Source organism: Brachyhypopomus gauderio, chromosome 2 (genome assembly GCF_052324685.1).
Source record: "Brachyhypopomus gauderio isolate BG-103 chromosome 2, BGAUD_0.2, whole genome shotgun sequence".
NCBI classification, from domain to species: Eukaryota; Metazoa; Chordata; class Actinopteri; order Gymnotiformes; family Hypopomidae; genus Brachyhypopomus; species Brachyhypopomus gauderio.
In genome coordinates, this window is record NC_135212.1 from 32,879,453 (window position 1) to 32,894,339 (window position 14,887).

Below are 14,887 nucleotides of genomic sequence, written 5' to 3' on the forward strand. Positions count from 1 at the left end.
AGATACAGAATCCTGGCGGTGAAATTATTTATTGATTCTGCGGTGTTGCCATGGAAGTTCTGTCTGTGTCCTCACTGCGATTTTGAACCGGGGATGCGATCGCTGGAGTGTAATGTTTAGCCAGGCGCTATCAGCCCACATTAGCCTGAGCCTGAGGTTAGCGCAGGGACCAGGGAAAGGTGAGGTAAACATCCTCTGTTTTGCTTCGGCAGTTCCTCCCTCTCTAACGCCGCCTTTGTGGCCACGGTCGACACACCACATTGCTTTTTTTTAGACCACCGCCCTATTGAGGCCCTTTTAGCTGCACCTTTATAACCACAGAGCCTCTTAGACTTTGGTGTCACTTCCTAGCTTGGGAAGGGCTCCTCCTCACTGCCCCGCCCGTTACTGGGGGCACCGGTTGGAGGGAGGGGGGGGAGGGGGCCTGTCTAGAGACAGAGACGGCACATGCCCCGCAGCAATCCTAACCCTGTAATCACTAATGGAGTGGGCCGTGCTGGTGTCTAGAGACGAGCGCGCCCCGGGCAGACTTTGAGCCCGTTCGCGGCGAATCGTATGAGGATTTTCTCAGAGGCCAGTTTTTCCCCTCCTCCAGCCCAGGTGCTGGAGCAGCCCATGGCAGGAAGACACGTGTATTGTACCTCTTTTCTCTTTATCTAGCAGGTCTCTGTAGTACCACTGTGTGGGCCGGTTTAAGACTAAACACAGCATTACCCTTGAACTCGGTTTCCCAAATGGTTCCCTCTGATCGCCAAATGTTCATGTTCTCAGATAGGTTTGTGCAGTATAAATCACTGAATGTAAAGCTATGGCCAATTAGTGCGTCTTGGAAAACACCTGTTTGGCATATTTTAGTGTTTTTACTGCATCCAAAACAACCCTGGTAACTCATCAGCTAATTAACGTTAAGTCCTTGAGGTTAGTGTGGGCGTGACAGGACAGAGAATACATACCACTTCATACCTCTAAACTGCTCTGTGATGGAGACCTCTAATATCTTGATGCAGGTTTAGAGCTCCACCTAGTGATTCACCATGCGTATCACATTTATAGTGCTGCATGCAATGCCTTGTAACTCTGGTAATATGTAATATGTGGTATGTGGTAGAAATTGAGAGGTTTGGGAAGACAGTAGGCTGATTATGACTTTATGATTGTCAAGTTACAATTATACTTAATGTACGCTTGTGCTTACGATTCCACAACACCTGATGCCACATTGAGACTGAGGTGTTTTTATGTTACTAATCCCATTTTCTCACTGCATCTGTTCACCTCTGACAGGATGGAAAGAAAAAGTTTGACAAAGAGACAGAGAAGTACTATTCCACCCTGGAAAAGCACCTTAACCTGTCCTCCAGAAAGAAGGAGATATGCCTCAGAGAGGTGAGTCACACACAAGGTTCGACAGATGGGAACGCAACTTCCTGTTAGCCACAGCTGTTTAAACCCCCCCAAAACCAGACGCATCCTGGGTGAGACAGCGGATCCTGCGTGTAGATGACTAACGCAGGTGACAGAGCTCACGCTCCATGATGAGGTGTTTAACGGCAACGCAAGCGTGACTAAGTGGCAGCATCGAACCTGCGGCTGCCAACTTCTACCCGTCTCCAGGGTGACGATGCTCTTCGTGTGTCCTCAGGCAGACACGCAGACTGATAAGGACAGACAGGTCTTCTACGACGCCTCTCTGGAGTACGTGTTCAAAATCCAGGAGGTCCAGGAGAAGAAGAAATTCGAGTTTGTTGAGCCGGTAAGATGGCATTCGAGATTGTGGTGATCAAATAATCAACACATAAGCACTTTCTCACATGCACACACTCATACAAACACATATGTCCACACACACATTCCTATCCCTACAAAATATGCCTTGAAATCACTTGCATACCAGTAGCAAGTACATTTTAGATAGCAGTTTATGATGCGTTTATCAGTAATGAACTAACCCAGTCATTTCATATTCAGCCAGCAGAGCCAGACGTACTGTCCGGACATACTTTATTATTATTATTATTCATTTTATTATTGCACCTGTGTATGTTTATGTGCAGGATGTTGTGTCCATAATGTGCACAGAGCAGCAAGAATGAACTCCCATGAGCATTAGGTTCAGCTGCTGTGTCGTTACCCTTAATAATTCAAACATTTCCCGTCCATGTCGGTAGCAGGAAGAATTCGGTTCTCGGGTATTAAGATCGAGTGATTCTTCAGTACTTTGTTTGTTTACAGCATCTGACGGGGACCCACACCACCTGTGGTGGTGAAGCCGTAAATCTCCGCACCATGCGTGCCGTCCTGAGATATGACACCGCTTGCCCTTCCCCGCTCTTAAAAATCCCCCTGTGACTTTAATGACGCGTCCAGGGACGATCAATGAGTGCAGACGCGATAGGTGGGCAGGGCCGTTGTTTGGAACGTCCTCACGTTAGGCACCAGGGCCCAGGTTTGGTGTCCAAATGCTCCAGCAGCAGTCACAGGAAGTCGAGGCTTCCAGCCGGTGCCACAGGATTGCTCAGTTATTCACTCCAGATTTAAACTCTATAGTCCAACTTCACTGACTTCCTTAGTGCTGAGAAACTGAATACCCTTCTGCAGCTGTTTATGTATGCATATATTCATATATTCATTTAATCATTCATATTATCATGTTTTGAACAGAAGGTCTTAGTATCACATTTTAATTTTAGCATCTGTTTGCATTTGCTACAGAACATCTCAATCATTTATCAACTTATGCACAAATAGTCCTCTAAAGCTCAATAGGGAGGGAGCATAGGTCACCCAGAGATAGTACCTTTCTCCATGTCAAAACAGTGGGAACGATCACAATCACTTTGCTTTGGCAAGCATGTTAGACAGACAAGGAATGTGCCGGTGTGTGGTAGACAGACCAAACACTGTGACAACACCTGCACACTGTGACAACACCTGCACGCCGTGACAACACCTGCACGCCGTGACAACACCCTGTACACTGCGGCGGGTGTGAGAGGCGAGTGAGTCTGAGAGTCGTTACTCTCCACCACAGCTAGAAGTGCAGCTGGAACACAGAAGCTGGCAGTGCTAGCTCAATGAGGGGCTGTTTGGGACTGTGGACCATGGTGTGTGTGTGTGTGTGTGTGTGTGTGTGTGTGTGTGTGTGTGTGTGTGTGTGTGTGTGTGTGTGTGTGTGTGCGTGCGTGTGTGTGTGTGGGGGGGTGTGTGTGTGTGTGTGTGTGGGGTGTGTGTGTGTGTGTGTGTGTGTGTGTGTGTGTGTGTGCGTGCGTGCGTGTGTGTGTGTGTGGGGGGGTGTGTGTGTGTGTGTGTGTGTGTGTGTGTGGGGTGTGTGTGTGTGTGTGTGTGTGTGTGTGTGTGTGTGTGTGTAATGGAATGGGGTAAATGGAACAGGGTACATGTGGCACAGGTGGAAGGGAAGGTGAGTGCGTTAAGTGTCTGAATGTGTTCTTCTGAACCGAATCTGAATTGCTGTGTGTGTGTGTGTGTGTGTGTGTGTGTGTGTGTGTGTGTGTGTGTGTGTGTGTGTGTGTGTGTGTGTGTGTGTGTGTGTTTATATACACTATATTGCCAAAAGTATTAGCTCCCCCATCCAGATTATCGGAACCTGAACAGAATCTGAATGTGTCTTATGAACAGAATCTGAGGAGTGATATTATTGTCTGTTGTATACGGTGCATTGCAGAGTTATTTGAACAGTGTGTGGATATTTACAGCATATTGCAGGGGGGTCTGACTGAGCTCCCCAGTGTCTGCTGCATCAGTTACAGCAGAACCACAATAGAAAAACAGCCATGATCTGGGAAACTTTTTCTTGGTGAAGAAACTTTGCTCTTTTCTTTCCCAGATCCACTCCAAGCTTTACCCAACAGCCTACCCTCAAAAATTCTCCCCGCTAAGGAGGAAACCTGAAAAATGTAGTATTTCTTTTTTGTTACATGGGCCTGTGTTTATTTAACAAGACACTGTGGGAAGTAAGGTGTTTTACTGCTGTAATCTCCACTGGGTCCCGCTCCATAGAGCAACCCTCTATAGAGTAGAGTTTCCACCTGGGGGGGGGGGTGATAGATCTGATCTGCACTAACTCCACCCCCCCCCCAGTACACCTACAGCACGAAAGTAGTCTAATAATACAAAAGGCACGGGACAAGGAGGAAGTGAATATTTGTTTCCTCATTTTTGGAGATTCTGACATGCACACGGTGTTCTCACGCCCACACTAACACACACCCACACACACTAACACAAACCCACACACATGCCCATGTTTGCGCTGACTGAAGTCTTCCTCCTGTCATTCTACAGCTCCTGGCTTTCCTGCAGGGTCTGTTCACATTCTATCATGAGGGATACGAGCTGGCCCATGAGTTCGAGCCCTACAAACAACAGCTGCAGTTCAACCTGCAGAATGTAAGAAGTCTCAGTGTGACTGCTCTGGCCTTCCCTGTGAGACTTGTCTGTATGACTGCTCTGTTCTTCTCTGTGAGACGTGTGTCTGTATGACTGCTCTGGCCTTCCCTGTGAGACTTGTCTGTATGACTGCTCTGTTCTTCTCTGTGAGACGTGTGTCTGTATGACTGCTCTGTTCTTCCCTATGAGACGTGTCTGTATGACTGCTCTGGCCTTCCCTGTGAGACGTGTCTGTATGACTGCTCTGGTCTTCCCTGTGAGACGTGTGTCTGTATGACTGCTCTGGTCTTCCCTGTGAGACGTGTGTCTGTATGACTGCTCTGTTCTTCTCTGTGAGACGTGTCTGTATGACTGCTCTGTTCTTCTCTGTGAGACGTGTGTCTGTATGACTGCTCTGGTCTTCTCTGTGAGACGTGTCTGTATGACTGCTCTGTTCTTCCCTGTGAGACGTGTCTGTATGACTGCTCTGTTCTTCTCTGTGAGACGTGTGTCTGTATGACTGCTCTGTTCTTCCCTATGAGACGTGTCTGTATGACTGCTCTGGCCTTCCCTGTGAGACGTGTGTCTGTATGACTGCTCTGGTCTTCCCTGTGAGACGTGTCTGTATGACTGCTCTGTTCTTCCCTGTGAGACGTGTCTGTATGACTGCTCTGTTCTTCTCTGTGAGACGTGTGTCTGTATGACTGCTCTGTTCTTCTCTGTGAGATGTGTCTGTATGACTGCTCTGGTCTTCTCTGTGAGACGTGTCTGTATGACTGCTCTGGCCTTCCCTGTGAGACATGTCTGTATGACTGCTCTGGTCTTCCCTGTCCTAGTGACCCTAGTGACTTTCCCCAGCAGCGAGAAAATAGCGTCTATTATGACTTCTGAATTTGAACAACAGGGCACAACCCAGGTTTCCTGAAACAATTCTGTAGCTATATTGACTTTAGTAGTGTATTTTAAACATCAAATTGTGCATGTGCAGCACAGCCCAAATATTTTGTCGTTATTACATTGTGTTTTTCTTTTCATGACCGTGTGCAGTGACCTTCTGTTAACAACCACACCGTGCACACACTCTGTCTGGAAGCAGAGGCAGCGATAGTGGCTCGAATGCGCACTAGCCCGGAGGAGAGGTCAAATAAAGAAAGCTCTGTACACACCATCTGCCGTGGCTTTATGCCCATCGCTGGGCCCCTGTGACTCACATTGGCTGTTGTGGTGTAGATATGCTGTAGATCGACCCCTGTGCTGTAGATGTGCCCCAGTGTTGTAGATTGACCCCAAAGTTGTTCATTGGCCCCTGTGCTGTAAGTCGAACATTGTGTTGTAGATTGATTCCTGTGCTGTAGATCGAACATTGTGTTGTAGATTGATTCCTGTGCTGTAGATTGATCTCTGTGCTGTGCGCTCGTGTATATTCATGTGATGAAGACGAGGAACAACTTTCTGAGCACCAAGCAGGAAGTAGAGAAGCTGATGAAGAGGGTGAGGTCAGCAGATCAAGACCAGAAGCCCCCAGGACGGTGGACCATGGAGGGTTACCTCTATGTTCAGGAGAAACGTGAGTCACTGTTTCCTCCATCCCTCTCTCTCCCCTTCCCTCACTCTTCTTCTGAACACCAGAGTTTGGTCACTGTCGGCTTTACAAGTGTAAGATCAAGCCGCTGTCTCTCCAACCACGGCAGAGAGCAGCGCACACGCTGCACGGCCCGTCTGCACTTCCTCCACCTTTGATGTGTCTTGGCTTTCATCTGTCCTCATCACTCCAGCCCTTTTAAGTCCTTTTGCAGTCCAGCTTTCATGTGCCCTCAGACAGCAGAGGAAATGCCAAAATAAGAGTCTCATCTGAAATGCCAAATATTGATTTATCTGAGTAGTTTATGAATGCTATTTTTAATGTGTTTGTAGTGGACTGGGCACAGATAAACATTGCCCCCTGGTGGAGTGCTACAGAATGTGCGGTTACCTTTATATGGAGGGAATTTTGCGCAGTTTGAAGAACTGAACTACATGAGATACTACTGTGGGGAACTGAGTAGCAGAAATCGATTAGAATACTGTGGAAGAGTATGAAATGACTAGTGAGTGAGCGTGTGAGTCTTATTTACGCTCTGTCAGGACCCCTTGGGTGCACCTGGACAAGACATTACTGCACATATGAGAAGGGGACTAAGACCTTCACCATGACCAACACAGAGGCCAAGCCCACAGCGAAACAGGTACAGTGTGGCTGTATTAGATGAATCAAGCATAACTCTGAACTCTTTCTGTGTCTCCATCACCTTACACATTACTTTGTCCATTTTTGGACCTCTTCATGCCTTATAATTATTAAGTATGTTTTTAATCTTTCTCTATCATGTCACATAATTGTTTAGCTATATACTTATTTATTGTATATTTTATTTATGTCTGTTAATTGTCTCTACCCCACTCTCGGGTTCCCCGGCTTGCTCTGGCAGAACGGCATGGTCCCGAACCCTTCTGAGATGTTCAAGCTGAAGTCCTGCATCCGGAGGAAAACTGACTCCATCGACAGGCGATTCTGCTTCGACGTGGAGGTTGTGGAGAGGTGACTGTCTTCCACGTGTGTGGCCATCCCCAACGCAGACAGGTTCAGCAGTAGAAAGACGATTAGTTAAATGGGGTGCTGTAGGCCCCATATCTCTTTCCATCAACAGTAGCAGAGGTGGTTCCAGTGTTCCGTCTCCTCTCGACACTGCATACCACACTCTAACCTTGTTTACGGTCCTTGATCGTAACTTTAAGCCTTAAACTCATTTTTGTTCTTACCCTGTCAGGAGGCAAATGTGATTTATACCAGAGTAAAAAGAACTCATTGAAACTTATATTTGGAGGTGAAGTGTCCACATACTACGCATTAGCATCTTATCAAAATAGTCATCTACTGTACATGAGGAGTGGTGTAGGTTTGTATTCATCTGCCCATCTAGTGTGAGCTCACCCTCCTTCATCTGACGAACTGTGAACCGAAATGTGCATTCTGTCTTCTCTGTGTCTGTGTGGATGTAGAAATGCCGTCTGTCGGGGAACTCTTTTCAAACCGCTCCAGTTTTTCGGTAAAGTCCGGTACGTGACCGTCCGCTGCGAGTGCATGTCACAGTGCATGGGCAGAGCTTTGAGATCCGGATCACTTCCTCCGCTCCTGATCAAACACTTCCTCTGCTGATCCTGCTGCCACGTTTCATTCCGTTCACGCGCCTGCGTGTAATTCCACTGGCTCCACGAAATCACGTGATCTACGGGGGAGGGGATCTCCGCTCACCATCGAGTGCCGCGTTGGTGGCGTGAATGAGGATGAACTGTGATTCTGGATTCTTGTTTTTTGTTTGTTGGTTTGTGTATTTGTTTTCATCACCTCGTGCCCATCCGAGCTCTCACGTCGGCTCGCTCGACACGAGGGAGCAGAATGCCAGGGCTTCCTCGTTCAGCAGCAGGGTAGCACATGCACAGAGAGCCCAGCGAACCACAGCAGTTTCAGCTCACACAGTGGAGCAGTAAATCGGCTCTTCGTATTAAAGAGGTAGCTCGAGAAACATAAAAAGTTGTATGCTACAGCAAGATGAGAGAAGAGCACCATGGGAATGTTCGACGGTCAACGAGAATGTCTCCTTGTGGACTATAAAATAGTAAAGAATACAAACAGCTACAGATTACGCCAGGGTTCACCATTTCGAATCTTGGAAGGTCATAAGATACAATTCATTGTCCCAACGTCCCAACACTTCAGGCACTGCTAACAAACAGAGTAAAGTTGAATCGTGTGTGCGTGTGTGTGTGTGTGTTAGCGGGGTGGCGGGATCATGTAAGTGTTCCGGCCAATAGGCAGAGAGAATGCCCCTTTAACACGCTCCACTTCCCACCCCCTCACACCCTGGACCCCAACACAACGTGCTTAGTCCTAACCATGTGGGCTTTGAGGCCCCGCCCAGCTTCCGCCTTCCCCCTGCACCTGGGTGTGGCTTCGAGGCCAAGCTCCACCCATAACCGCCCTGACCATCTGCAGCTGTGGGCTAGTCTTGCACCACAGAGGGGGTCAACGCCACCGCTGAACCCCATGTGTAGTTTGGTGAAATGTGTGTGCAGTCCACCTGCACAACTACTACGCTGTACACTAATATTGGATGTCGCCTGTCAAACTATTTGTGTATATTTGAGTTTTCCGGCAGTCTGCTGGGTGTTTGCAAGCAGTGTTCAGAGCAAGACTCGCACTCGGAACTGTGGAGAGAACGTGTGTTTCAGTCCCTTGAGCATGCTTTTGTGTGTGTGTGTGTGTGTGTGTGTGTGTGTGTGTGTGTGTGTGTGTGTGTGTGTGTGTGTGTGTGTGTGTGTGTGTGTGTGTTCTGTCCACAGACATGGTATTGTCACCCTGCAGGCACTGTCTGAGTCCAACCGGAGGCTGTGGCTGGAGGCCATGGATGGCAAGGAGCCGGTGAGTGGAGCACAGATGAGTTTGGTATCATTTGGTATCCACTACTGCCCTCTGCTGGTTGGCCCACCAGTGTGTCAAATAAAATCAGAATCAAGATTTTTTTTTCGCATAAAACCTTTTTTTTTTTTTTTTTAGTAATTATTGTACTAATGTCATTATTTACTCTACTAGATCTACAATCTGCCAGCAATGCTAAGCAAGAAAGAGGAGAGTGAGTCCTATTTTTCTTCTTTTTGCTCATTAATTATGTGTATAATATTTTGATGGGAAGCATTAATATTTAACTTCCAATCCTTATCTGTGAGTCTCTGTCCGTCAGCCTAAGGGGGTTTGGTAGATATCTGTGACCTGCTCTGCTGAGGACTTCTCTGTCCAGCAGAGGTCTTCATCCAGACAGCACTCTCTTTTCACATTTTCTGTTTCGGAACTGCGCTGTGTACTGGTCAGGGGCACGAGTACTGGGCCGGGCTGCACTGTCGCTACGGGAGCGCCTCTGCTCACGAGTGCCTCGGCTCACGAGTGCCTCTGCTCTCTCTCTCTCCACAGCGCATCTGAACGAGGCCGGATTTAACTTCGTCAGGAGGTGTATCGGCGTGGTGGAGGCGAGGGGTGAGTCGGAGGGAGCACTCTACCTTAGCGCCAGCTCCCCTGACGGAATCCTGGAGCTGTGTGGAGCTAATCCCATAGCTAATCCTTGAGCTAATCCTGGAACAGATGTTCATAGTCCTTAAATTGTGTGTTCTGTGTGTTCTCTTTCTCTCTCTGTGTGTGTCTCACACACACACACACACACACACACACACACACACACACACACACACACACACACTGTTTCTTAATTAGGAATCAGCACTATGGGCTTGTATCGTATAGGAGGGGTCAACTCCAAGGTGCAGAAGCTTATGACTACAGTGTTCTGTAAGTGTCTCCACCTCAGACACACTCAGCATACTACTGTATCCACAGGGCAACAGGAGTAGTTAAAGGTCTAAACACCTAAATGCCTGTACTGATAGACATCTTAAGATTGTGGTTAAACCATACAGAGACAACTAACTCCAGTAAATTACATTATGTAACTGGTTTTTAATACAAATAATCACTGAATTCCAAATGTATCTCTGTTACATTACATTATTTTTTATTTAATTAGCCCTGTCTGTGCCTGTTAGTGAATTTTGTAAATTTTAATTTAAATTAAATTGCTTATCTGTAATATAAATGGTGGTCTGGTTCACTAATATTAAACATCTAACAGCATCCAAGGCCCCAGCTGACATGGACCTCGATCCTGATATCTGGGACAATAAGACCATCACCAGTGGCCTGAAAAATTACCTCAGGTCAGCCTGATCTGGTCCTCTTTATTCTGGCTCTTAATCGGCCATTATACCATATAACAGGGCTATGCAAGGCAGTGACTGTGTGAAGGGTGCATTCTGGGTAATAACTTGTACTAAGACAGGGGTGGCCAACCCGCGGCTCGCGAGCCGCATGCGGCTCTTTGCCTGGTTTCATGCGGCTCCCCAGCCGGTCCGCGGGCTCACCTGCACAAAAGGGGCGACACACTGCTACATTTTCGTGGTGCGCGGTTAGTTTACAAGCCTAGCGAGCCGCTAATACTTTTAAAACCGGCGTAATGGAAAACACGCATTTGACTGTCTTCTAGTAATTTACACTCGCCACCCTCCCCACCTCCCCCCGCTCAACAGATTACACTCGCCCACGTACGATGTGGCTCTTTGCCGTAACACAGTAAGAAAAGTGGCTCTTGGTCTATGATGGGTTGGCCACCCCTATACTAAGAGGTGGAGTCAAGTTGTATTTCCTTTCCCTGTCCACTAGGTGTCTCTCTGAGCCGCTAATGACGTACAAGCTTCATGAAGATTTCATCATGGCTGTCAGTAAGTCACAACTCGGAGAATGGAAGACAGTTTTGTCTGTCTGTCTTCATAAATCTCAGTTTGAAACTCAGTGGAAGGTGCTGATTAAACGGTATTTCTGCTCATTGTGAGTGAGTCTCTGACTAATCCCCCAGTGAGGCCCAGTTTAACCTCATGTATGCTGCGTGTTGTGTTTGCTCACAGAATCAGATGACCAGAACTACAGAGTGTGTGCTGTGCACACTCTGGTCCACAAGCTGCCTGACCGAAATAAAGAGATGCTGGAAATTCTAATAAAGCACTTGCTTATGTATGCCCTCCCTTTTAAACATTATTTGTTCATTTAATGATTTACTGTATTAAAATATTCTGTTTAGAAATAAGAAATCATTTTTTTCTATGGATTGTACTGTGTTCTGTTGGTTTCAGTGATGTGCATGTGTGTGTTTGTGCGTGTCTGTCCTCTGCAGGGTATCTGCCCACAGTACAAGTAATATGATGACCGTGTCCAACCTGGGCGTGATCTTTGGTCCTACTCTTATGCGCTCGCAGGAGGAGACCGTGGCCGCCATGATGAATATCAAGTTCCAGAATGTGGTGGTCGAAATCTTGATTGAGAACTTTGAAAAGGTGTGTTAACCCAACCACCAGAAGCTTCTCTCCCTCCTTAAAGCTCAAGTGACAGGCCTGATTGACTCTGAGTCTGTTCCCCAGCACTGTAAAGAAACCTAATGCCTCTGACAGCATCATGCCTTCATAGAAATGTAAAAGGTTTTCCTGGCACAGCAGCAATAAGTGGCATGGGTGCGATTTTCCATTTTGACACCACATTTGTGTGGCCACATCCCACAGATCTTCCACCAGCATCCGGACCCCAACGTGCCCTTGCCGGCGCCTCAGACCCGCGCAGAGTCCCGCCGGAGCCGGGCGGTGTGTCTCTCCACAGGACCTCGCAAACACAAGAGTCCCTATACGCCCTCACTTTGCCTGCCCGACGCAGACAGTAAGCCTGGTCCTTCGTTAGCTCCTTATCATGTGCTGTGATTTGAGTGTTTTATTTAGATTTTCCTGATAAATTCCAATAATACAGCAGTATCGTTGGTAAAGCAGTGTCATATTAGAATTGATGGGTTTTTTACAACAATACAATAGTGTGTCACGATAGAGCAGGCAGGACTGGATGCAATAAAACACGATCCTCAGACATAATGAAGAACAAACTAAATAATCAAATGGGATAGAAACCAAATGGAGACCCACATGTGGAAACTTAGATCAAGGAAATCTTGCTAAACAAAGCTAAAGAGTAACAAACTAAACAGCAAAACGTAGTAAACTACCATAACCACCGTACATGAGAGACAGCACCTGGGAGCAACACTCAAACACAGACAAAAAGATGCAGCAACAAATGGGCATAAATACACAGACTAACAAGGGCTGAGGAGACACAGGTGTGACAAACCAAGGTAACGAAGGGCTAAGCCAGGAACAGAACCCAAACAAAGGAACACATGGCAGGTTGCTAAGGCAAGTGCGAGGCCAGAGGATTCATGGCATCAGTAAAATGGTATCTCAGGTAAACTTTTGCTTATTAGATTGTCTCTGCAACCAGGTGTGCACTCTATTGTACTGCACTGTAATTTGATTTCTTGCTCTTGTCTGCCCCCTGCAGGTGACACGTTCAGCAGCAGCTCAGGCAGCACGCCTATGGGCAGCAGGGAGTCGTTGTCATCGCACTCGTCCGAGCAGAACGCTTCCTCCAAAACACACTGCCCTCCGCAGTGTAAGGAGAGCCAACTGCCACTATCTAACGGGCCCCAGGGCCCAGTCCGGTCCGGAGGGACCACTGCGGTGATAGACGGCCCTCCGGACTCCCGCGGTGACGCCTCTACTCCAGCTGGCCTGAGGTCCTCGCTGGCTCCAAAGAAAGCACCGCACTTCTGTGCAGCCACAGCGAGAGCCTCCCAGCTCATCAGCCCAGCCCCCCTCCGGTCGCTGCATGGCTCAGAAGGTGAACAACGAACCCTCACTTCACCTACAGGAAAGTGCACGTGAGGAGTCGTGTGTTCTGCCACATGACAGTTAGGAGCAGCGTACTGTCCACTGAGATGGTGGTTCTGCTGTTAACAGGGAGCACAGGCACCCTGGCTACATTCAAACAGAAACGGGGAACAGTAAACAGCTCTCCATGAAAACATAATAGATGGGTAGCTCATAATAGATGCACTGCTCTCCAGTGCCTAGACAGAATAGACCAAAGAAAGGTCTAGGTCACTTGACTAGACTAAACCATACCACTAGACTAGACTAGACCAACTGAATTTCCAGAGCTCATTTTTATTATCTTATAACTGCAAAACGTCTGTTTTTGCTGTTCGGGAAGACGTCATAACTCATGTTTGTTTTGTCTTTTCTATGTGGCGCGTGATTGGAGAACGGCCCCGTTGGTTGGCCGGCTCGCGTGACTCACTGCTGTTGTATTTTGGCTTCTCGCCCTCAGCTCGCCGGGGTTGCGCCGGCTCCCTGCCAAGCCTCCTTCTGCTCCCTGATCAGCAGTTGCCCGCCCGCCCTGACCTGCCCCCCAAACTGCCCCTGCGTCTGCGGCCGGACGCCCAGGGTGGCTACCAGCGACCAGGCTCTGTGTGAGTACCCTCGCATGCCTAGATCCACCCCTGCTCATCAACCTTCAGATAAATCAGCCTGATCACGTGCTGGAAACTCAACAACAAAACGCCCCCCCCTTTGTCGTAAATATGCAGTCACCCCGTTTGAAAATGGATTGGTATGGCCCGACTTTAAGCTGCCATGATAAATTAAGAGGTGATGGTGAGATCGACTCTGAGAATATCCTGGCCCAAGCATTTAACCTTGAGTGCACTCATTACCATTCTGCAGAGTGCATCATTTAATCCTTTTCTCTTAGTACCTACTATTGACCTGCTTAAAAAGATCAACATTTCGCTTAACATGTCTTAGGCAGCGCACATGCAGTGATGTGTAAATGAGGTCCACAGTGGGAAAGTGAATAAAACACACTGGAAACAGGGAGAGAGGGAGGAAGAGTGAGAAGGAGAGAAACGGAGAGACAGAGAGATGCGTCATTTCTTTTTCTCCCTTTGTGGGAGCGAGCTTTAATTACGTTGCATTCACAGGCAGGGTTGATGTGACCCAGCATCCCGAGGTCGGTTCCCGCTCTCTCCCAGGTCGTGACCTGGCTTCTCACTGCACTTTTTTTTCTCCCTGTGCCACAATCCTGCTTGTTCCTGTCGCACAAGGCCTCACGAGAAAGCCACTCGCCACTCACTGTTTGGCCGTGTTTTGAGGTCCAGCCTCTTTACCCATGATTGGTTCATAACCAGGAAGTGGTTTTCTCTAGATCAGGGCTGGCCAACCCGTCAGAGACCAAGAGCCACTTTTTTTTACTGTGTTACGGCAAAGAGCCACATCATACATGGGCATGTAAATTGTTGGGGGGGGGGGTTGGCGAGTGTAGATTGTTGACCGGAGGGGGGGGGGTGTAATGGACAAAAAATAAGTATTATACAGGTAGAATCCAAGGTCCATTTCAATATTTCCTAGCATGATAAACTTAAATAAGTTAAATATTTATACATATACATGGTTTATTTTCAAAACACCCAATATTAACGTCTTCACGTTCTCTCATGTTTCGTCCTGGAATTACAAGAGGCTCGTATTTGTTAACGTAATACAAGAGAACTGTTCAGTTAGACAGATATTTGTTGTGAAACGAAGTTGTTACAATTTCAAGCATTTTCAAGTACTTTAGCCTAAATTCCAGCACTTTCAAACCTGAAACACAAAGCAACATTAAAATTCATCAAGTAAATGTTCCTTCCCCTGTTTTGGGGGGGTGTTTCTTTATACTACCACATATCGTTTAGGAGAACACTGCACGCGGAAAGTATAAACGCTTCCACCGTTCGCGCAGGGTCGCGCGAGGTAGGCGGAGTCGCACGCTACGGTTACTTGCGAAAGTATAAACCAGGATTTACAAGAAGTGCTACTAATTCCGTCAGCTGATGCAAGTTACGAACTGCCGTCCAGAAAGACAATGTCGAAGAAAATCCAGCAACTGTATGATGAGGAAAGGGAAGTAAAACAGGTTATTGTGAAGAGCGCCACAAATGTGGCT

The 14,887-nt window shown here is 47.5% G+C and overlaps 1 protein-coding gene across 2 annotated transcripts in view; it reads left to right on the top strand.

The window, feature by feature from the left end:
• arhgap42b (Rho GTPase activating protein 42b) overlaps positions 1 to 14,887 on the top strand; it is a 54,078-nt gene that overhangs the window by 35,779 nt on the left and 3,412 nt on the right. The window contains exons 5-22 of one of the 2 annotated variants that reach the window (XM_076994297.1): positions 1,285 to 1,386; positions 1,643 to 1,753; positions 4,303 to 4,407; positions 5,824 to 5,953; positions 6,511 to 6,611; positions 6,855 to 6,964; positions 7,426 to 7,482; positions 8,767 to 8,845; positions 9,017 to 9,056; positions 9,392 to 9,454; positions 9,689 to 9,763; positions 10,104 to 10,188; positions 10,691 to 10,749; positions 10,933 to 11,038; positions 11,199 to 11,358; positions 11,581 to 11,731; positions 12,404 to 12,742; positions 13,232 to 13,373. In XM_076994297.1, the coding sequence (XP_076850412.1) occupies positions 1,285 to 1,386; positions 1,643 to 1,753; positions 4,303 to 4,407; positions 5,824 to 5,953; positions 6,511 to 6,611; positions 6,855 to 6,964; positions 7,426 to 7,482; positions 8,767 to 8,845; positions 9,017 to 9,056; positions 9,392 to 9,454; positions 9,689 to 9,763; positions 10,104 to 10,188; positions 10,691 to 10,749; positions 10,933 to 11,038; positions 11,199 to 11,358; positions 11,581 to 11,731; positions 12,404 to 12,742; positions 13,232 to 13,373 (2,015 nt within the window). The remainder of the gene's footprint in view (positions 1 to 1,284; positions 1,387 to 1,642; positions 1,754 to 4,302; positions 4,408 to 5,823; positions 5,954 to 6,510; positions 6,612 to 6,854; positions 6,965 to 7,425; positions 7,483 to 8,766; positions 8,846 to 9,016; positions 9,057 to 9,391; positions 9,455 to 9,688; positions 9,764 to 10,103; positions 10,189 to 10,690; positions 10,750 to 10,932; positions 11,039 to 11,198; positions 11,359 to 11,580; positions 11,732 to 12,403; positions 12,743 to 13,231; positions 13,374 to 14,887) is intronic. The other variant, XM_076994306.1, reaches the window with a different exon arrangement.